This window comes from Pseudogymnoascus destructans (genome assembly GCF_001641265.1).
Source record: "Pseudogymnoascus destructans isolate 20631-21 unplaced genomic scaffold scaffold_27, whole genome shotgun sequence".
Classification (NCBI taxonomy): Eukaryota; Fungi; Ascomycota; class Leotiomycetes; order Thelebolales; family Thelebolaceae; genus Pseudogymnoascus; species Pseudogymnoascus destructans.
Window position 1 is genome coordinate 376,245 of NW_020167546.1, and position 22,026 is coordinate 398,270.

At 46.5% G+C, this 22,026-nt stretch overlaps 6 protein-coding genes across 6 annotated transcripts; 1 reads left to right on the forward strand and 5 right to left on the reverse strand.

Moving 5' to 3' along the window:
• The first annotated feature begins 323 nt into the window (after positions 1 to 323).
• VC83_08787 (uncharacterized protein) lies at positions 324 to 2,965 on the forward strand. The gene is made up of 6 exons (XM_024472330.1): positions 324 to 854; positions 907 to 926; positions 1,009 to 1,301; positions 1,357 to 1,938; positions 1,992 to 2,467; positions 2,521 to 2,965. The coding sequence occupies exons 1-6, from the start codon at positions 537 to 539 to the stop codon at positions 2,533 to 2,535; spliced, it is 1,704 nt and encodes a 567-aa protein (XP_024320396.1). The 5' UTR covers positions 324 to 536; the 3' UTR covers positions 2,536 to 2,965.
• A 1,511-nt stretch (positions 2,966 to 4,476) lies between these two features.
• VC83_08788 (uncharacterized protein) lies at positions 4,477 to 5,712 on the reverse strand (the record flags this gene model as incomplete). The annotated part of the gene is made up of 1 exon (XM_024472331.1): positions 4,477 to 5,712. One exon carries the CDS (start codon positions 5,710 to 5,712, stop codon positions 4,477 to 4,479), a length of 1,236 nt encoding a protein of 411 aa, XP_024320374.1.
• Positions 5,713 to 6,511: 799 nt separating this feature from the next.
• On the reverse strand, positions 6,512 to 7,065 carry HRR25_2 (serine/threonine protein kinase; the record flags this gene model as incomplete). The annotated part of the gene is made up of 2 exons (XM_024472332.1): positions 6,512 to 6,828; positions 6,915 to 7,065. 2 exons carry the CDS (start codon positions 7,063 to 7,065, stop codon positions 6,512 to 6,514), a joined length of 468 nt encoding a protein of 155 aa, XP_024320363.1.
• A 2,331-nt stretch (positions 7,066 to 9,396) lies between these two features.
• Positions 9,397 to 9,889, reverse strand: VC83_08790 (uncharacterized protein; the record flags this gene model as incomplete). Its single annotated transcript, XM_024472333.1, has 2 exons — positions 9,573 to 9,889; positions 9,397 to 9,493 (listed from the first exon to the last, which is right to left on the reverse strand). The coding sequence occupies exons 1-2, from the start codon at positions 9,680 to 9,682 to the stop codon at positions 9,397 to 9,399; spliced, it is 207 nt and encodes a 68-aa protein (XP_024320347.1). The 5' UTR covers positions 9,683 to 9,889.
• Positions 9,890 to 16,581: 6,692 nt separating this feature from the next.
• On the reverse strand, positions 16,582 to 16,893 carry VC83_08791 (uncharacterized protein; the record flags this gene model as incomplete). The annotated part of the gene is made up of 1 exon (XM_024472334.1): positions 16,582 to 16,893. The coding sequence occupies one exon, from the start codon at positions 16,891 to 16,893 to the stop codon at positions 16,582 to 16,584; it is 312 nt and encodes a 103-aa protein (XP_024320346.1).
• Positions 16,894 to 17,807: 914 nt separating this feature from the next.
• VC83_08792 (uncharacterized protein) lies at positions 17,808 to 20,476 on the reverse strand (the record flags this gene model as incomplete). Its single annotated transcript, XM_024472335.1, has 4 exons — positions 19,494 to 20,476; positions 18,834 to 19,447; positions 18,728 to 18,804; positions 17,808 to 18,672 (listed from the first exon to the last, which is right to left on the reverse strand). Exons 1-4 carry the CDS (start codon positions 19,891 to 19,893, stop codon positions 17,808 to 17,810), a joined length of 1,956 nt encoding a protein of 651 aa, XP_024320349.1. The 5' UTR covers positions 19,894 to 20,476.
• Positions 20,477 to 22,026: the final 1,550 nt, after the last annotated feature.

Genomic DNA, 22,026 nt, shown 5'->3' on the forward strand with positions numbered 1-22,026 from the left:
TCAACTACACTCACATCTGTTGGGTCGGACCGTGGGCTCACAAAGCAATTTGAAACCACACATGGCCCTTCATTTGGGGTGATTGAAATGGAGTTCGCACAGGCGCCCTTCATCCGACGGATACGTGTTACATCAAACAGATCTCGGTCTTTAACTGGGTCATCATGAGCCCACTCACTAACACCACATGCAAGGGATAAGGAAGGGACCATATGCTCTCCTCGGGTATGCATCTCAACAAAGTTGCATACCCGAGGAGAGCATATTTGGAGTTTGATATGCATCCTTGTTGAGCACATATTTGGAGTTTGATATGCATCCTTGTTGAGCACATATTTGGAGTTTGACGACTTAATTAAGTAAACTACGGTGCGAAGCCATATATCCGCCTAGAGGTATATAGACTACACTATGCCCCTTATTATTCTTGAGGACTTTTCCAGTATTTTTGGCTTCTATTCTCGACAAGTTGTCCTGCGAGAGTCCTATTTCTCTTCTTCTTCATTTTTTGTATAACTTCTCGGAAAGCGAATGAAATGGCAGACCCGAAAGGTCAAGAGAGGGCACAGCAGGCTTTGAACGAGAAAACTGCCAAGTCATTTGGGATTGCAATCGGATCTCTCATCGCTCTATTTATACTCAGTCACTGGGCACGATACTTTTTCCATCGGTATAGTAACGGAAGTCGAAGCTCAGCCACGGTAGCCATGATAAGACTTAGGAGAATCAGATCCCTCCTTTCAAGGAGGTTCTTCAAACAGATATCAGTTGGCCGTATTCTACTCTACATTTTATTCTGGGGAATCAACGTCATCGTGTCATGCACAAACGTAGACTTGACCAATCTACTCAATGTAAGAAACCTTAATCCGTTGTTTTGGGCGCTCAACTGCTTACCAAGTGAAGGTTGCAAAACACCAAGGCTGGTACTTACACCCTCCGACCTTTCTTTACCGATCTGATAGGTTAAATGTCGACTATATGGTGTTTAATACTGACTTATAAAAGGGTTGCGCTATGCAATCTAGCCTTAGTCATTTTCCTCAGTTTGAAAAACACGCCATTAGCTATTCTCTCCGCCACTTCCTACGAGACCTTGATGCCGCTCCATAAGGCAGCGGGATATACATGCATAGTTGCATCTTTGGTCCATGCCATCGTCTATCTGGTAGGTATGGCACAAGTTTATCCTCTATATTACATGCTGGAGCCCGCCCCGGTCGCAGGAATGATAGGTGGCATTGCAATGCTTCTCATTGGTGTCTTGGCTTTGCCATATATTCGCCGCCAACGCTATGAGTGTATGTTAAGACACTAGACTTCTGATGGGCTCTGTCCGACTAATTTATCATATAGTATTCTACGCTATACATGTCATACTGTCAGCCATCACTTTAATAGTCGTCGCATTGCACGTGCCAGACCTCAGCCGCCGTGCCATCATTATCACCCTTTTTGCAGCTTCTTTGTCATTCATGGATCGCGCCATCCGCGTTTTGAAATTCTCTTGCAACTTCATGGGTAACCATGCGGCGCTCACCGCGCTACCGAATGGTGCTACTCGAGTCACACTTCGCCAATCATCGAAGGCGATTCCCGGCTCGCATGCCTTCTTGTGGTTGCCTGCTATCCGTCTTGTAGAGACACACCCCTTTACACTCGTTTCCTCGGACCCTGCAGAGTTTGTCGTGTTCTCTCGCGGTGGATTCACGTCTGCATTGCACAAGTATGCGAAAGAGTTTCCTGCGAAGACTTTGAGATGCTCGCTCAACACAGGTTATGGGGAATTACCTGACTTCAAGACTTACGACAGCATCTTACTAATTGCCGGTGGTAGCGGTGCAAGCTTTACCTTTGCAGTAGCCTTGGACCTTTGCAGGAACCCAGGCCCCTGTCCATCTGGTAGTATTACTTTTGTCTGGGTTATTAGAGATAAAGGTAACACTGTCAAATAAGACTATATCCTACAGACATCAACTAACAATGCCTAGCTTCTATCTCGTGGTTCCATGCGGAACTTCGTGAACTCCACCTCGACCCACGTATCAAAGTTATGATACACGTAACTAACAACGTCGAGTCTTCTGCAGTGGTCTCCTTATCGGGATATTCTGAGAAGGATAGTCCTGCAACCACAGAAGAGTCTAGTCAGACTTCGCTCCCAACTATGGCATCTGGTGACTCAGAAAAAGCCATTGAGCTTGAGCAAATGGCAGCGTCGAAAAAGCCTGTCGATCCGGAGAAAGGCATGGGTTATGATGTAGGAGAGGCATCCAGCAGCACCGTTGCAACCTTCACAGGGCGCCCAAATATTCCTGCACTGATGAGAAGTCTCGTCGACAATGAAGATACCACGAAGAGAGTTATTGTTGGCGCCTGTGGGCCTGCGGGGTTGCTGGAGACGGTGAAGGACACCACATCACGATGCATACGGCCGTATGGCCCATCTTTCACTTTGCATACCGAGGTAGGCTGACTGTTTTTCTCCCTTTGTTTTTCGATCCGCTAACATGGGAATAGGGGTTTGGATGGTAGACGACATATATGTAAAACTATATATGCTCACCTCCTTCCTCCCGTTATTCATGAATCAAAACTCATAAAAGGACATGTACAAGGGCGGTTCAAGGTATGAGGGAGGACACAAGTGGCAAATATGGTGATGCTACCCTTTTGTATGGGACCTTTTGCATGGGAACTGTTTTTTTTTATTACAATCACGACAGCATTTGAATATTACTATTTACGACGAATATTTATAAAGACAGAAATATCATATATCATGTGTTTACGCCTGAATGGGATTGATATCATTTCATGTCAAGTAACGTTGTGTCTTCTTCTGTCCAAGTACGTAGCTGCCTGATATTTAAGTGTTGGAGGAAGGACCGAAATATTGCGACCGCGCGCAAATCGTGCGGTGTGTTTGGTGACCGGACCTTGGGGCTTTTGCGCAACGGGTGGGAAAACTCGACAGTAGACTACAGTATATAGAATGAACGGCAAAAGAATGATATACCCTGTCTTTTACCCTGTAAAGAACGATATACCCTGAACTTTGAGAAAAGAACCATTTACCCTGTAATAACCCACTCTGTGTATTGTAATTGGCTGCAGATTTGACTGTAATATCTGTGATTCCATGACTCCGTAACTCCATGACACTGTTTGGCCAGAATTATCACTTTGGAAACTACCATATATTATGCTATATATTCACAGCTTTATAGATAGAACAGTAGATAGAACAGTATATAATAATCAATCTATTTCACTAACTAACTAGCTATATAACTTACTGATGTGGGCGTCGGCAGCGGCGGGCGTTATGTCCAGCCTCACCGCAAGTTCCACACCGGTGCCGAACTGGATCTGGAACTGTCGCAACGACAGATCCAAGGGGTAATAACCCGCCATGATCGCGGGTTTGAAGGCGGCCGCGAGGAGCTAGAGCATCCTCACGGCGAACCCGCTCCTTCTTTGGCCGCCCTCGTGGGACCCGAGTAAAGGGTGGACTGCAGGGCTCTGTCTCTGAAATAGAGAGCCCCGTAATATCTACCGGAGGAAGAGGGGTCAAATAAATTGCCCTCCAGCGCTCAGTAGTAAGCTCTGGAGGTATATAGTCCATAATATCTGCTTTGACAGCAAATATCATAGTCATGGCGTGGCCGCACGGCACACCGTTATTCTGGAACCGGCGGCAAGTACATGATCTTGCTGCCAAATCAACGACGAAGATCCAGCCGTTTGGCTGGATTACTCGTCCTTGAAGCGGTGAGGACACCTGGACTGTGTTTGATCCAGCCCAATGCCTTGCAGTAGATAGCTGTAAGTCTACCCAAGGGGTAGTTACAGCTCCACGTTCAATAGCACTCACTGCAGATAGGAACCGCAGCGATCGCTTTTCCATAACTCGATGCCATATAGCATCGAGAAGCTCTAGAATTGGAAGCTGCCGATCGAACCGGAGAACCTGGTTTTGGCTCTCTACTAAATTGCTTGTTTTATGCCGTTGTGCTCCAATGCCTTGGTCAAGAAGACGAAGGCGGCAAAGCTGAGCTACCTTATAGCTAATCTGCTCTGAGAACCGTACTTGGACCATAATATCCTGAGGCGTAGTCCTACTCGTCACATTTAAGTGACGAGAGACTGTCGCATCAAGCCACTCTCTCTTCGTCGCAGAAGAGAACTTCCGGACGCCTCGCCCCAGCATACGCATGGTTGAAGGTATGGTAGCTGTGGTTGCTGAGCTCTGCCAGGACAACAAGATCCAGCTCGTCCTCTATATCATCTCCTAGATTATCCTCCATATCAAAATTGGCCCGCTCCTTGGGCCGCAAACTTCTCCTAGGTTATCGATGCTGCAAACTGCCGCCATCGTGCCGTCTTGAACCGCGGAACCTGCGCACGAGTGCATGCCTTAGCTAAGCAGGTAGAGAGCGTTTCGTCAGCCCATACCGCTCCATCTAGTTTTGATCAGAGATATGGGGATATGAGAGCGCCCGGAGTCTGCTGCCGGAGGAACATCTGCCGCAAGGGTATGACATATGCGATGTACGTGAGCAGCAAGTCCCCAATTGCCTTTGGGAGGAACCGGATATTGTCCTTATAGACGCCTGACTGCTGTTGGCCTTTGTGATACTGGACATACAACTTAACCAGCTTCTCCCATATCAATAAATGGCGCTGTCGGGCAGTATTACGCCACGTTACTGATAGCAACTCAGACGCCCGTACTGGCGGGCCTGGTGGAACGTGGCAGAGTATCAACCCTGAACCTAGGAAGTCCTGAGCATGTGCCTCGTAGATTGCCATAGCCTTAGGACACAAGGCCACACTTCCGTCTACAGCTGTGGTCAAGAACATGGCCCGCAGCTTATCATTGCCCTGGATCCGTCTGAATAGAGCAAGCTCAGCACCGTCGAGGAATTCGGAATTGCTGGGATGGGAGAGCCACGACCCTCCAAATTCCTCCAGATCTAGATCATCCTTTAGCCTCCACGATTCCATGGGAATTAGGCCCTTGCCCCCAAATAATAGCTCATCACAAAGCAGAGAGTGGGCTTTCTGATATTCGGACAGAACCAGATGTGATATCTGCGTCATCTGTAACTCTACCCCACGGTATTCAACTTTCTGCCCGTTTAGGGACCACCGAGCCTGGTGCTTTGCGATTGCAGCCTTTCCAACCTTGAACAGATAGAGCCGCCATTGCAAAATGTGCCCAAATGGTGTCTCGGCCAGCTGCTGGAAGAACTTCTTGCACATCCTGGCAAGAAAGACGGGGATTTGATCTTCATCATCCTGCTCGTGGAAGCAAGCATAGTCAAAGATCACAAGCTGGGCAACCCAAGTTAGAGCGGACAGATGGCTGTTGAAATTCCCCGGCTCCTCCCACAATCCTCGGCCTTTCCCACGGACTTTCCCGCTCAACATGGCGCAGAAACTCAAGACAGGTGATTTGAACGGCACGCTGCCAACCGTATGGCAAATCAAAGCCAGGTAGAGTCGCCGAATTGCATGCTTGAGAGCCTGCTCGGTCTCTTCTGCATCCTCAACAGCCAAGGCTGCCATTATCTCGTCCATAGCTTGAGTCTGTGTTTTCGTCGGCCGGATGATATCCCCAGGCAGCACCTTGTCTGGCTTAGCCCGTGTAAGATGGCCGCCCTCGCAATGCACCACGCGGTAGTAGTACACCAAGAGCTGCTTCATAGTAGTGAAGTACGTGACCAGTATCTACGGGCTCTTGAAATGTCGGAACCCGTCTAATTCGTTCACAATATTGGCCCGCTGCTGCGTCATTTTCCGGTCTGGCGAAGTATCACTACATAGCTTGTAACCCTCAACATAGCCTCAGCAGCAGCCAGAATGCGGACTAGGTTAGGATCTGCAGCACCCTCAGCACCCCCATCGGCCATAGCCACGTCTGATGATAAGGATATGGTAGGTTTTCCTTCCAAAGAACAGAGCCCTAAAATAGGCACCCAGTTTTTTTGAGGCCCACTTACCGTGCGCTGTAATCTTGTGCAGATTAGATTATACCTGAGCCGTTAGCTACCAAAGCTCATTATTGACCAGCTCACGGTTGGGTCGGAACACTTGCTACAGGCGTCGCGCTATGGATGGCTACAGCCAGATCGGCTTTTTTGACCGGAACAGCGACCGTCGGCAGTAAGGTAGCGGAATTGATATCACAATATTTCCGGGCTCTGGCGCTCGCCGGAATCGAGAATCGAGCTGTGGAGTCGATGGTTTTTGGTTCACTTATGGCGCGAGCTTATTCGGTCGGATGCAACAATTGAGTACAGTTATGCTAAAGTTAACATATCTTGAGCAAACGTAGGAGCGTGTGGTTTCGCCTCTTTAAATCCTTAATGCGATGTGATAGATCGAATGTATGGACCACATCACATTACTCATCTCTTCCAGATCGAAGAGTCTGGTGGGGTAATTCAGCGCCGTTCCGGGACATTCCGCCTCGCGGGGCGAAAAGCCTGGCCCGAACTATCCTTCAACCCGCGATAGTCCAGTCGAACTTGTAATCGTACTCGAAACCTTCGCGGACGGAGAGTTCACGGAAGATCTTTCGGAGGTAGAAGTAGTCGGGCTTGTCGTCAAAGCGAAGGGACCTGGTGTAGTCAAGGTAGATGGCAAACTCGTCGGGGAATCCCTTGAAGAGAATGTCGGCTGAGGTGGCCTTCTCCTCCCTAATACGGTCGTGCTTCTGCTTAAGGGTGTCAGCCTTGAGTCCCTGCCATGGGAGGGATCCACGGCAGAAGTAAAGCATGACATATCCGAAAGACTCCATGTCGTCACGGCGCGACTGCTCTGGGAGTGGGTTAGAATGTAAAACAGGGTTGAATTTTGCACACCGACACCAAGATGGGTGTTGATCGAAGAATAACGAGCAGTACCCATAAAGTCCTTGCCCTCTCGGTATGGGATGTGGGAACTGGTCTTGAAGTAGTACTTCTTAGCCAGGCCGAAATCGATAACGTTGACCTGGCCCTTTCCGATTCCCATGAGGAGGTTGTCGGGCTTGATGTCACGGTGGATGAAGGACATGTCGTGGATGTATTAGAACAAGTCGTGGTGCATGTAGATATCTTCTGATTATATGGCGAATATCTAATTATATGTGTTCCGAACGAACCACGAATAACCCCCATTCGCGAATGGAATAGGTTATTCGCGAATGGGATGATCCACTCTAACCCAGTCGCGAATAGAGTAGCGTGGAATAAAATACTAAATTGATCAGATACTATTTCCTACTGTATTAGCTCTAGCCCGCTTCCTTCGAGGCCTTTCAACTAGAGCTACTTCAGTTCGAACAGCTAAGCCCCATAAGTTCCCACACTCGTTATCATCCCCATGGCAGTGTACGCTACACTGCCTACTTTCCTTATAGCACTTACATCGCTTTGTATTACAAGGCCCCTTACACTGACATGATATTCCAACTCGAGCACTTGTAGAAGCTTCCCTAGCCGCTAGTCCAAGTGTAACTTCCTTTGTAGTATCAGGAATTATAATATCAGACCAGAGATCCTTTGCAACAACACCTAGTACCTTTGTAGGTATTAGGCGTTTAATAATCCCCGAGGAAGTCAAAACCTTATACCTATGAGAATAAGGTTCTTCTAATATACGCCCAAATAGGCGTCTATTATCAGTTGAAGTTCTATCCCCCCTAGGGACCTTCAAAGAGACTATATCTCCAACATCAAAGTGCTGGATATCGTGCTTCTTAGAGTACTTCTCAACCATTTTGACCCTTGCTTTCAGGGTGGATTGTCGAGCCTTCTCAATTACTGGATCACCTAATTGAACCTCGCTCTCAGGCTCGCTCTCAGGCTCGCTCACAAGTTGGCTCGTAAGTGTTACGATTACAGCTCACAGCTTGTCACAGCTTGTTACAGTTGTTACAGTTGTTATGGTTGTTACAGTTATTACGGTTATTACGGTTGTTATGGGGATTACGGGTGTAGCCTTAGCCACAAGGTTACAACCGCTAAGCAGACAACTGTATGTTATGAGGAATAGCCTCACCTTCCTTCCTTCTTCTTCTTCTTCTCTCTTTAGATTCAATCTAGATTACTTTTCCTGGACTGGCATCATGACCTCTATGACCATCGTAACAGTAAGTTGGCTCGTAAGTTGACCCGTAAGTTGACCCGTGAGTTGAACTCCTTGTAAGGATGCCTTCTCGTCTATCAGTAGTGTAAGGATGCCTTCTCGTCTCTCAGTAGTGTAAGGATGCCTTCTCGTCTCTCAGTAGTGTAAGGATGCCTTCTCGTCTCTCAGTAGTGTAAGGATGCCTTCTCGTCTCTCAGTAGTGTAAGGATGCCTTCTCGTCTCTCAGTAGTGTAACGATGCCTTCTCGTCTCTCATTCTAGGGAGTAGACTCTGGGTAGCCGCGGGGTCACGTGTGATCATTTGGGTGGGCTAACCGAGTCGGAACCTGTAATGGTGGGTGCACCAGATGTGAGAATCTAGCCACCCAAGGAAGGGATGAATTTACTAAGACAACACACTGTCTTAGGAAACAGAGCCAAAGGGTCGTAGCTTAGACTATTCCACAATGCAGCAATCAGGTGTATGATGTGGTGAAGTGGTTTAGACAAGTTGCAACAAATGTTGAGTCTGGGAACTCAGGGGTAAGTCAGAGGTTAACACCTCACTGACTTTTCAGAAACAAGGAGTAACAAGATGAATGCTTGGAAGCTTGGAAAAGACGTGGAAGTATGTGATAGTCGATTTACTGTATTGTCTGCTTGCCCTTTCTTAAGGAAAGGGCAATCCTATTTATGCTAAAGGAGTATAGTTCTCTCATTTTCCAAGACTTTCCATGACTTACCAGGCTTGGTAACTGTAGTCGACATAAGAGAATCCCATAGAACCATCTCTTAGGTTCGTAGCCTATAGGAAGTAAAAGGAGGTCCAAGGTCAGAGTACCCCTATAGACAAATTATGTCATAGACAAATTATGTCATAGACAAATTATGTCATAGACAAATTATGTCAGAACTTAACCAATCTTGTGGGTAACTAAAGAGCGATGACATGTAATGAATCATAGAGGTTCGTAGGAGCTTTTAGAGCTATCGTTCATGCTCCTAGGCCTCTAGTTGGTAGAGATATGTCATGTGGTAGTATGAGTGATGTCATGTAATGAATCATAGAGGGTTGTAGAGATATGCTATGTGGTAATATCGGCCCAGTAACTAAGGAGCGATGATGTGTAATGAATCATAGATGGTTGTAGCAATCGTTGAGTAGTATTGCTCTTGTTGTTGGTGTGATAAGCCAAAATATGTATAGTGACTTGTAGGTTTGAGGAGGAGATTTCCAAGTTTGCTCTTGAGTTTGATAGCAAACTGAGTGCAACGAATGTCAGTATGACAGAACCGAGTCGGATGGGTTTCGGGTACTTGAGACAATCGACTCACGGGGTTCCCCCATCATCTTTTTTGTATCCTTCGTAGTAGACCTATAGGATAGCATCCGTTTAGCCTCCGACTCGCACTCTCATATGCTATTACTGTGAGCTGGGTGCCCTGTGTCCTTACACTCCTGGGTCGTAGGCGTCGATATCAAACCACTCGTCAATTGGAGAGCTTTGAGCTGGTGGAGCAATCCGTAGGTTGATTGCTGCACCAGCCTCTGGACTAATACGCATAGTGATTTGCGAGTTGCCAGAGCAAATCCCAATATCAATTCTAGAGCCTTGGAATGAACCTGGGCTTAGAGCGTATATTGGAGATTGAGTAGGGTCTTCTTGAGCAACTCCAATAGCAAGATTGTAATGGTGGGTGCACCAGATATGAGAATCTAGCCACCCAAGGAAGGGATGAATTTACTAAGACAACACACTGTCTTAGGAAACAGAGCCAAAAGGTTGTAGCTTAGACTATTCCACAACGCAGCAATCAGGTGTATGATGTGGTGAAGTGGTTTAGACAAGTTGCAACAAATGTTGAGTCTGAGAACTCAGGGGTAAGTCAGAGGTTAGCACCTCACTGACTTTTCAGAAACAAGGAGTAACAAGATGAATGCTTGGAAGCTTGGAAAAGACGTAGAAGTATGTGCTAGTCGATTTACTGTATTACCTGCTTGCCCTTTCTTAAGGAAAGGGCAATCCTATTTATGCCAAAGGAGTGTAGTTCTCTCATTTTCCATGACTTTCCATGACTAACCAGGCTTGGTAAATGTATTAGAAATCAAGTGCGACCCACAACTAGCTTGCTAATCATGTAGTGAACGTAAGAGAATCCCATAGAACCATCTCTTGGGTTCCTAGCCTATAGGAAGTGAAAAGGAGGTCCAAGGTCAGAGTACCTATAGACAAATTATGTCATAACTTAACCAATCTTGTGGGTAACTAAGGAGCGATGACGTGTAATGAATCATAGAGGGTTGTCAAAGCTTCTAGAGCTATCGTTCATGTTCCTAGGCCTCTAGTTGGTAGAGATATGCCATGTGGTAGTATTGGCCCACCCCCTTAAGGAGGAGATTTTCTTAATAACTTGTTCAATGAGTGTCCAAATGATATGCCGTGATGTATGTAGCATAAACAGATGTAGTAGAAGAGTTTGCAGCAATCGTTGAGTAGTATTGCTTCTGTTGTTGGTGTGATAAGCCAAGATATGTATGGTGACTTGTAGGTTTGAGGAGGAGATTTCTAAGTTTGCTCTTGAGTTTGATAGCAAACTGAGTGCAACGAATGTCAGTATGACAAAGATCCTTACGAGCATAGCTATTGAGCCAGTCAATATATGATGTACGCTCTCGAAATAGTAATTCTACAGGTGCACATCCAATTGTAGAGTGGATTTGAGTGTTCATAGCCAGCGTAACCTCCAGTATTCCATCAGCCCACTCAGTTGACCCATTGTCCATTTTCCAAACCCTTAATTTTATTTCCACTACTCCGTTGGCCTGCTCAACTAAGCCTTGGGTTTGTGGTGACCTTGGTGCTCCATTGATGATTTGAATCCCAAACTTGCGTAGTAGAATAAGCAGTGCCCCTTTGAACTCCTTTCCGTTATCACATTGCATAATCTTTGGCGGTAGAAAGGCTGCAATGAATTCAGTGAAAGCCTCTGCAATTGGCTCTGCGTGCTTGCTCTTCAATGGATACAGCTGTGTATATTTGGAGAAGTGATCCTTAATGTGTAGAATCCACTTAAATTGGCCAGAGGGCTCATGGCGCATATCAATTAGGTCGATTTGCACTCTCTCCCAAGCTCGGCCAGTGATAATTGGGACTAATGGAGCCCAGTGTTCCCATTAGTATAATACTTAAGTATTCGGGCCATTATGATATGGGCCGTATCAATACGGTACGGGTGAAGCTATGTACTTACGGAGGTCATTCTCATTCTCCTTGAATTTTACGCAGAACAGTCTATAGCATGTTGTACCGATAGCGCCCATTGTAGCATTGAATACCAGCTATTCCAACATGTTGAATTATCTCTCAACAAACATAGGTTATTGCTCATCAACTTAAAGCTGGTGATACGTTGTGGGCTGCATTGGATATAAACTACAATGTTATGTAGTTTACCAAGTGGACCTTTCTTTCTCCACTGCTACATCTCTATTTCTGTCAGCGACGACAATAGCTCCGTATTATTATCCTGTGAGAGGTCCTCCTCATCACTTGCAAAGAGAAAGGCTTGAACAACGAGGTTGATCACATGGCTGTTACACCGTAATCTATGTCGCCTATGGTCCCATATTATCTCATTGTATCATTATTTGTTGCATTGTCCATTACAAAATAACCATCTTTTGAAGCAATGCCATAGTCGTTGATAACATCAAGAATTTCCACAGCTTGGTTCTCACCAGAATGCTCGCCATTAACTTCTCGTAGTGCAAGAACAGAGTTATCTAGATTACCAGTTGCTGATATATAGTGAGTGACAATGCTGAGGATTGCAAGGAATTTGGAGAAGTCCATAATCCACTGTAAAGTGGATATTTGTAAGGGCAGCTTGAACAGCCTGTCGAATGATAACCTTCTCTTCTGTATATTTACGAAGGACCCAATCATGAATTGTTGTCGAGCTATGAGGCAGCCATTCATTGATGGCTGGATTTAAATAGTGAGGCATGCTATATATATATTAATAAAAGCCTTAAATCATGAAAGGTAATACTACTTACGTGCGGAACTCAGGGATTGAAACCATTTGGAATGCAATTCCACATGCTACTATCCAGCGCACATAGAGATCTTCAAGAACACGTGGATCTAAAGGCCTAACAGCAGTGACATTGTTGGGTCTACGGCGTTTATGATTGATTGTGTGTGGCCTGGCAAAGGCTCCAGCTATTGTGGATTGATATCCATCAATGCGTTGCTCTTGTGGTGTTTTCAAGTCATGGAATGGTGCTCCTTTAAGTGCTTGATGATGATATTAGTGCCCCCACTAACAGTATACTCCTTAGAACAGAACTTGCAACACCAGGACTCCTTGCCGTAGATATTGAAGGTTATTTCATAATGTCCTACTTTTGTAAAGTCCCATATCGGTGATGTGCGTAGCTTAGCTACCTTTGACATAGTACGGGAGGTAGATTGGGACGGAATAGAGCAGCCAATAGTTGATGAGGTTGTAGTATCCTGTTCAAACTGATTAAATTGTTCACTTTCGATAACGTGCATGTATAACGAAAGTGCCAAAATATCGTGACTACCCCATAAGAATTGCGATAAATCCACCACAACAATATAAATTAATTAAAACTACTCGGAGTCCTCTTCCTAAGACCTGTCTATTACAATCTGACAAGTGCGCGCATTGTGTCCAGTCTCACCACACTTGCCACAGCGACGTGCATGGGTTTCTTCCCTTGGCTTCCAACCACTACTTGCCCTTATTTCTTGCTCTACTTGCTGCACAATGTCCCTCTCGTCCTGTAGCTCCTGTGCTACCTGTTGACTAAGTGATCCTCCTTGCTGTAGTCGTGTTTTTTTAGCTCTCCGGCGCTTGCTTAGCACTTCATTTGCCTGTTGCAGGTTTTGGTTCTCTGCTTTTAACAATGCTAATTGATGCATTATTTGCGATGCACCCTTTGTAAACTGGTCAACAGCTGCAGAGATTGAGGTTGGAGAGCTATTTGTATACTGACATTCGTTGCACTCAGTTTGCTATCAAACTCAAGAGCAAACTTGGAAATCTCCTCCTCAAACCTACAAGTCACTATACATATTTTGGCTTATCACACCAACAACAAGAGCAATACTACTCAACGATTGCTACAACCATCTATGATTCATTACACGTCATCGCTCCTTAGTTACTGGGCCGATATTACCACATAGCATATCCCTACGAACCTCTATGATTCATTACATGTCATCGCTCTTTAGTTACCCACAAGATTGGTTAAGTTATGACATAATTTGTCTATGACATAATTTGTCTATGACATAATTTGTCTATGACATAATTTGTCTATAGGGGTACTCTGACCTTGGACCTCCTTTTACTTTCTATAGGCTACGAACCTAAGAGATGGTTCTATGGGATTCTCTTACGTCGACTACAGTTACCAAGCCTGGTTAGTCATGGAAAGTCTTGGAAAATGAGAGAACTACACTCCTTTAGCATAAATAGGATTGCCCTTTCCTTAAGAAAGGGCAAGCAGACAATACAGTAAATTGACTATCACATACTTCCACGTCTTTTCCAAGCTTCCAAGCATTGATCTTGTTACTCCTTGTTTCTGAAAAGTCAGTGAGGTGTTAACCTCTGACTTACCCCTAAGTTCCCAGACTCAACATTTGTTGCAACTTGTCTGAACCACTTCACTACATCACACACCTGATTGCTGCATTGTGGAATAGTCTAAGCTACGACCCTTTGGCTCTGTTTTCTAAGACAGTGTGTTGTCTTAGTAAATTCATCCCTTCCTTGGGTGGCTAGATTCTCACATCTGGTGCACCCACCATTACACTATTTTGATGATGCGCAATTTAGTTTTTAATGAAAGTAGACTGTGATACAGCTTCAGTTGGGTTATTTGGTGTCTGAGAAACCCATGGTTGAGCGGTGTTTGGGCGAGAGGTTGGAGGTGTTGGCGTCTTAAACCTAAGGTCAAGTATAGATATTACACTCTCAGGGCTAAATGGAAGAAGCCCAGCACCTCGGAACCTTCCCTGAATATTGCTTTCTGTCATTGCAATGTTAAATGCAGCGTGGAAGGCAGGAAAGAAGTCATCCTTAGTAATGTGAATAATATGAGCCCACATCATATCTTCAATTTGCCGACCGTAAGCTCTCTTTAATGGGCCAAAACAGCCAACATCAAGTGGTTGGAGTATATGGGAAGAGTGAGCAGGCATACAAAGTGTAATAATGTTGTGTTCTTTGCAGTACTCCTCAAACTTGTCTGAGTGGTGGCTCTCATGACCATCAAGGACTAAAAGCGATAACCACCAACACTTCGGGGCTTTGTGTGCTTCTCAAAATGCTGAATCCAATCCATACCTCTCTCGTTTGTAGTCCAGCCATTTGCAGTAACAGCGATTACCCAATCTGCTGGAAATCCGCTATTCTCATACCAAGATGCAAGGTGGTTTTTACCTGCCAATGTGACAAATGGCGGCACTGCACCTTTTTTGCCTTTGCCCGCCCATCTGAGCTCGTTACTACCGTTGCGCTTGAGATGACGCCCATCATAAACCCAGTCTCATCAAAGTTGTAGATATCTGCATTGTTGATGCCATACTTTAGAATTGTGTTCCATACAAGCTCAAACCAGCCACGAATGACTTCTGGATCTTCACACTTAGCCCGCTGGTAGTCGTATTCTCGCTGGAAGCGTGTCCGGAGCTCTACATGGCGCTTAACAAAGTTTGAAGCCCAACGTGACCCGACGTGTGGCGCGTCACGTGTTGCAAGTAGTCGATTTGCCATATCTTCAACAATAGACAACTGAGGAGGGAACCCTTTAGCAGCTAAGTCAAGTATATACTGAACAAGAACTGATTCCTCTAGGTTACTTAATTTCCATAAGTTGGCTTGGATATCGCGTCGTGAAGGTACGCCTTGTAAACGGTGACGTAGCTTGCAGTGGTCTACGGAATAGATCCTAGCTGCAACTCGAAGGCGCAAATTTGGGTCGCTTTGCATAGCTTGGATAGCTAGCACTAATTTGCTTTCATCATTTTTATGGCGCATGTTTTGTTGTGGAGGAATTTAACATTTAGTTGGGGGGGTTGGTCACCACATGATTTTGGCACTTTCGCTTGTTTGGCACTTTCGTTATACATGCACGTTAGTAGATACAACATCAGAAGGTTCAGAAGCCATGATGTAGGCTGAATCATAAGACGTAAGGATAGAATGCAGAGTTTTCACGACGACCTAAAAATTGTGAAAGGATCACGTGGAATACTTAAGTATTGCCAGTATAATACTGAAGTATGGCCAGCAATACTTAAGTATAATACTAGCGGTGGAGAGGTGTTATGATACGGGTTGTATGAATACTTAAGTATAATACGGGCCCGTATACGAGAGCCTCCCGTATACGGGCAATACTACTGGAAACACTGATCACACGCTTGATTGCTCTGCTTATCGGGAGGTCGGCGGGGTAGCTGGCCTTTGATGGGACATCTCTGGAGCCATGATCAACACAGAGGACTTATACAATTAGCAGTAAGAAGTTGAGCGTATTATCAACATAGGGGCTGATGTTTACAAGTAGTTGGAGGGAAAGAGAAGACGGGGAGATTGTTTGGATAAATTGTTTGGGTCGGGGAACGGACAGGGGAGTGCTCTAGCCTTCAGGAGGGTTGCTAACCCTTGTAATTACAATTAGGTGTTGTTGACTCTTAAGTCAATGTCGCTGCTGCTGTACCTTGTTTTAAACCAATTACGAGCTCCACGTCCATCCATGTCTGGCGCATATTGAATTGCCAACCCATAAGGACGCTTTCATCACCTTGAGCTGCAGTACTGACCAATTGTGCTGCGCTTATGTAGTCAGGGATTGTCATCGTCACTCCCGAGTCAATGGTCGGGAATCATGCGAATAGATCGAGCCGTGGGAAGTGCGAAATTGAGAAACTACAAAGTCGAAAATCTGAGGCCCCATGCAGTCTGACATGGGATAAATCACAAAGTCGGAAGTCCGAAGCCCCATGGGGCCTTATATGGGGTGTGTGAATATGAGAAATTGCAAGTGGGAAATCCAACGCCCCATGGGGCCTCATACTGGAGGTGCCAAATTGAAAAAATCACAAAGTCGGAAATCCGAAGCCCCATGGGGCCTGACTGACATGGGAAGTGCCAAATTGAGAAATCACAAGGGTCGGAAATCCGAAGCCCCATGGGGCCTGACACAGGATGTGCGAAATTGCGAAATCACAAGATCAGAAATTCCAAGCCCCATGGGGCCTAATACTTTGAAAACCCAAGCCCCATGGGGCGTGAAGTGACAAATCTCGGTGTACACTTCTTAACTCTAACCCTACTGCCCTAAGCCTGTAAACCCGACCTACTTAATCTTGATTAATATTATATTCACACTCTGAAATATTCTACCCTTGTCCAATTAACCACCAGAAGCGTCATCTTTACTGTCAAGTGGTTCAATTATAACGACTTCGCTCTGTGGTATCTTAACAGCAAAATTTGGCTGTTCGGCGTGACAGCGGCTGGAGTTATCCTGGAAGCTGAAGCTGGGCTCTTTCCAATCACCATCCGCCTTCGGTTGAAGATAATGCGGTATACTATTGGGCTGCATACGCTCCCAGCTTCTCACCCATGGTGGCAGCTGAGGCGCAACATCCGGCCCACACCACCACCAACGCATTAATATACCGCTCATAAGCGGCTTTGGCCGCCGGTAAATCTTGGATAGCATATAACGGGATAGTGACCGACTTCTTCTCGCCTCCAATCCCCACCAGCTGCGCTCGAGAACATCACCCTTCGCAGGCTACGAGCTTGAGCGGCGTAGACGTGTATCCCTCGCTAACCTCTATGGTGACAGCGCTGAGTCCACTTCATATCTGTCACCTTGTAGAGGATGCAGGCCGGTTTCTGGAAATTTATATTGGCAGCCTTGTTCTTGCAGGTGAGGCAGACGCCTGTAGGATCGTTCGGATCGGGGATACACTGCGGTTGTCAGCGGGGTATTATTGCGAGAGTGGAAGATGTACACATATTCTCTGGCGCCGCAACCGTCACTTGTCTGCGCGGTCTGACCATGCTGGGACTTGGAGGGGCCGCGACGTGTTGAGATGGTAGTCGCCGCAGCTCTCGCTTTTAAATAGAAGCAGGGCATGCCAGTCGAGGTGCCATAGTTTAGGTAGCCATCCATAGCTCCCATTTACTGAGCCTCCAAAGTCAAAGATGGCAGGAGAGCAGCTTCGATAGAATCAGCTCTCATCCCCAATCTAGCCATGTAACTCACCGTATCCATTTCCACCGGACGATTTCTCATCCTCCACAGGCCAACAATTGAAGAACTTCCTAATCACGCTCTTCGGGAAGCATGACTAACTCTCATCCTCCATCTGACCCTTCTCACAATTTCTCGACAAAGTTGTCATAACTGCTCTACGCAATAACAACTCTCGCATGTATACACCATGTTATATGATAGATACCCTGTTGTGTACCCGCGATATTTCTGTACCTTGTTTGAAACCAATTCTGGGCTCCGCGGCCTTCACCAGCCCTACTGTCACAATGACAATACCAACGTGATGCACTTTACCACCACGCATAACCAGACCCTGGGCATACTCAACAAACCGCTCCGAGCATGCAGCTTCAACAGAGACAATGACCAAAGGAGCAGTCCGCATAGTCCGGAGTCCACACCAGCGGCTGGATTCCGACATCACTAAAGCGCCGGAGCATGTCATTCCTAAGAGCTATCAGTGGAAGGATGAGAATGGTTGTTCCAGTATCAGCAATTGATACAGCCAAAATAACAATCAATGTCTTTCCTGATCCTGTTGCTAGTACAATAATAACCTGCTCAGCCTTCTGTGGCCCGAGTACTGCAAGCACCGCGGCTCGCTGACCTGGCACACGTAGCCGGAGCTCCGGTGCTCCATACACCCTACGGGTAACGGCAACAAGGTCAGCCTCTGAATACACCCTCTTCCTCCGCTGCTGACCACGCTTGATGTCATCATGCATCCGGAAGGAGAGTACATCCGAGTCGGATCGCCCTCGCTTTTTCTGAAGGACGGCTTCGAACTGGATGAGATTATGCCAGAGCATTGACGCCCGATGGTTTCGATGGAGGAGGGTATCTATCGTAAGCATAGTTGACCCAGCATAAGTCATATTAAAGGTAGCGTAGCTATGGTTACTCTGTAGCTCTAATGTGACCAGGTCATACTTGTCCTCCATATCCTCCGCAGTAATATCCTCGTTGCTAAACGTGGCAAGATCCTTGCCTGAGAACTTCTCCTTGCAGATAGCAGCTGAGAAATGACGCCACTTAAGCGTATGCAGGCGTGCGATCTTGGCCCGAGCACATGCTCTCGTGAGGCACTTGAACACCGTCCGATCTGGCCAGACCTTTCCTTCGAGTTCGGCCCAGAGATACGGCGAGATCACGCCCTTTGGATTACGCTGGCGGAGGAAGATTTGCCGGAGTGGTATAACCAAGCCGATATGCTTACTGCAAGAGCATATCCCCAATTGGCTTAGGTAGGAAGCGTGTATTTTCCTTGTACGTACCCGACTGCTGCTGTCCCTTGTGATACTGAGTGAAGATCATGACTAGCTTCTCCCAGATCATGATATGCCGATGCTTGAGAAAGTCTCATAAATGTCAATAACCTTAGGATTGAATCCTATAGCTCCATCCTTGCCTTCAATCAGAAGCATCGCCCGCAGCTTAGCATCTTGCTGGATACGGCGAAGGAGAGCCCCCTCAGCTTTCTGGACCAGCTCGGCATTCTCAGGGTAGGTTACCCACGACTCTCCAAAGTCGGCAACGTCAAGGTCATCCTTCAGTTTCCATGCCTTGAGTAGCATATAAGGAACTGAATCCTGGTCTAGGTCTAGAGCCGACTTAGCCTCGAACAAAAGATCCTCGTGCAATATTGCATAAGCCGCCTGATACTCCGAGATAACTAGCTGTGGGATGTGTTTTATATGCAGGTTAACCCCTCGATATCCTACAGTCTGCCTGTCAAGAGACCATCGTGCCTGGTGTCTTGCAAGCTGTCGCCTGCCAACCTGGAAAAGATATAGTCTCCACTGCAAGATATGGCCAAATGGAGTCTCAGCAAGCTGCTGAAAGAACTTGCTCCAGAGTTTTGACAGCAACACCGGAATCTGATTCTCATTGTCCTGCTCATGAAAGCATGCATAGTCGAATATGAGGAACTGGGCTGTCCAAGTTAAGGCAGAGAGATGGCTGCTAAAGATCTCTGGCTCCTTCCATCGCCCTATTGTATGTGGCTGCCCACCCTCAATTGCAACCCTTGGAGTTACCCGCTTGGATCATGATAGCATGGCGCAAAGCTGGAGATCGAAAGGGTACGCTGCCAACGATGTGAAATAACTTCTGGAGGGCACGCTGTAGTGCAGCCTGCTTCTCCTCGTTATCCTCCTCTTCTTGGTACGCCTTAGGAGCACTGACAACCTCCTGCATTGTACTTTGCTGCTGAGATGTGGGCTGAATAATATCCTTTGGCAATTGCTGGGACTCAGGTGTACCCTTAAAGTGGCCATCTTCCTTGTAGACTACCCGGTAGTAATATACGACCAGCTCTGTCCAGGTTTGGAAATAATCCACGAGTGTCGACTCGAGCTTACGAGCACGGAAGGCTGCTGATTTCCCTGAAGCCCCCGAGTAGAACTCATTTAGGATAGTAGCGCGTTGGTAAGTCATCTTACAATCGGGTGAATTATTGCTACACAGCTGGTAGGCATCCTGTAAGAGAGATCTTGTACCATTGATAATTCGGAGAAGGATGGGATCTGAGGAGTTGCAAGCACGCTCGAGTTCCTTTCTGGGCGGTAGGCAGAACGAGGAGTGTATCTCCTCATCTGGCAGCCCTACCAGGTGAGATGGAAAGCCAGTCCGGTCGAGCCTGGCTCCCTTGATGACCTGGAATCTTCAAACTCATGGACTATACCAGCCTGTATAGCAATCTCCACTTTGACCTTCCGATAGTCCGCCTCAAAAAGCGGCGCTTTGGGCTACTTCTCCCATTTTGAAGGAGAAAGACTGGGAATACTTTGTGAATACCTTGCCCGTTTTTCGTGGGAAAGAAATTGAGTCGAAAAGTCGACTTTAGATACGGGAGCAGACTTTGACTGTTTATCTGCTTGATGTTGCAGTCTTTGGACCATTTGTTGACCGAGGATGGTCACTGTTGGGGCATCGATGCATTGAATCGTATTGGATTGATTGATTGATTGAAGAGCATCGTAAGGATGTTCTTCTTCTGAAGCTATATAGTGATGCAGCTGATGCAGGGGCGACGGCGTTGTGTCGCCTAATCGGGAAACCACGCCCTGGCTGTTTGAGTCCAACACGCCCTTCATTCATCAGTATTGGAAGCAATTTGTGAGAGAAAGTGATGGATCTGTAGGCAATGACTCTATCATGTGCAAGTTGACCGTAGTTTTCCAGCGTCATCGAAGTGAGTATCCTGTAGATCCACCAGTCCAAGCTGTCGCACGAATTCTTCATGCTTTTGGCGTGGGAGCTCCTTGGTGAACCCATCAGCTGGCATTTGGCTAGTCGGCACCCATTCAGTCTTGAACGTTCCCTTCTGAACTTCTTGACGCAACCATGACTGGTGCACGTCGACATGGCGTAGTTTGGTCACTAGTTTTGGGGTCTCCCGGTTGAGGAGTCGAAGTGTCTGCTGGTTGTCGCAGAGAATAGTGAATGGTTCGTCGAGTTCGAAGTGTATGGCCTTGAAGAACCGCATCCACCACATGAGTTCGCCAGCAGTGAGTTGTAGAGCTAGAAGCTCAGCTTCCGTGCTAGAAGTAGTCACGGTTTTCTGTTTCGTAGCCCTGTAATGGATGATGCCGCCAAATAGGGTAAAGATATAACCTTGGGAGCTGAACCTAGTGAGTAGGTTATCGGCGAATGAAGCATCGCTTGCACACAAGACAGGCGCTTGTAATCCTTGACCCTGCCATTATACAGAATAGCATAATATTTTGTGGCGTCTAAGTAAAGAATAGTCTGGTCGACAGCGAAGAGGTGTTCTCTTGAGTGGTTCTGTAGAAATTCGGACAACTTTGAGACTGCCCTAGCAATATCTGCGCGCGTTATGACGCTAGAGTAGTTGATGGAGCCCACCTTCTGTTGATACTCATATATCTCATTCTTCGAGGCTTGTAGAGAGTTAGCCATGAGTGGAGTGGTTGGTAGTGGTGTTTTGGGCTTCGTCTGGTGTGGTTTGACGTTGTATTTTGCTACTATCTTAGAAATGTAGGCATCCTGAAGAAGCCAGACCTTTTTTGATGCTCTGTCCCGAATCACTCTAATACCAAGAAAGTGGTCGATCTCTCCAAGCTTTCTGAACTCATATCTCTTTAAAAGCTTAGCTTCAAAGACCCTCATTTTAGGAAGGTTAGCTGTACTACAAAAGAGTATGACATCGTCCACATAGAAAAGGAGAGTGAGCCAGCCATTCGTGAATAAACAGTTCACTCCCGGGACAGGCGAAAGGCCCAGATCTGCCAGAGTAGCTGTGAACTCCCTATACCAAAGAAGTGGCGAGACCTTAAGACCGTACAATGCCATGAGCAGCCAAACTGCATGCCCAAAGTTTTCGAAGCCGTCTGGGCATCTGCAGAGGATAGGTGGGTCAAGTGTTGAGTTGGTGAAGGCGTTAACAGCGTCATATTGCCATACTTCAAGGTCAAAGTAGGCGGCAATGGCCATCATAAACCTAAAGGTTTGTGCAGCCAGTGTTGCTGCATACGTCTCATCCATGGTTTCCTGTAGATCTCCGCGTGCGCAGAGTCTGGCCTTGTGCTTGATCAAGAAGCCATCAGG

Excerpts from the sequence above, each read along its gene's own strand:
- VC83_08787 (XM_024472330.1), top strand. The coding sequence starts at position 537 with ATGGCAGACCCGAAAGGTCAAGAGAGGGCACAGCAGGCTTTGAACGAG. Across the intron at positions 855-906 it reads ACTTGACCAATCTACTCAAT|GTTGCAAAACACCAAGGCTG; the intron begins GTAAGAAACCTT and ends TACCAAGTGAAG. Across the intron at positions 1,939-1,991 it reads CTGGGTTATTAGAGATAAAG|CTTCTATCTCGTGGTTCCAT; the intron begins GTAACACTGTCA and ends AACAATGCCTAG.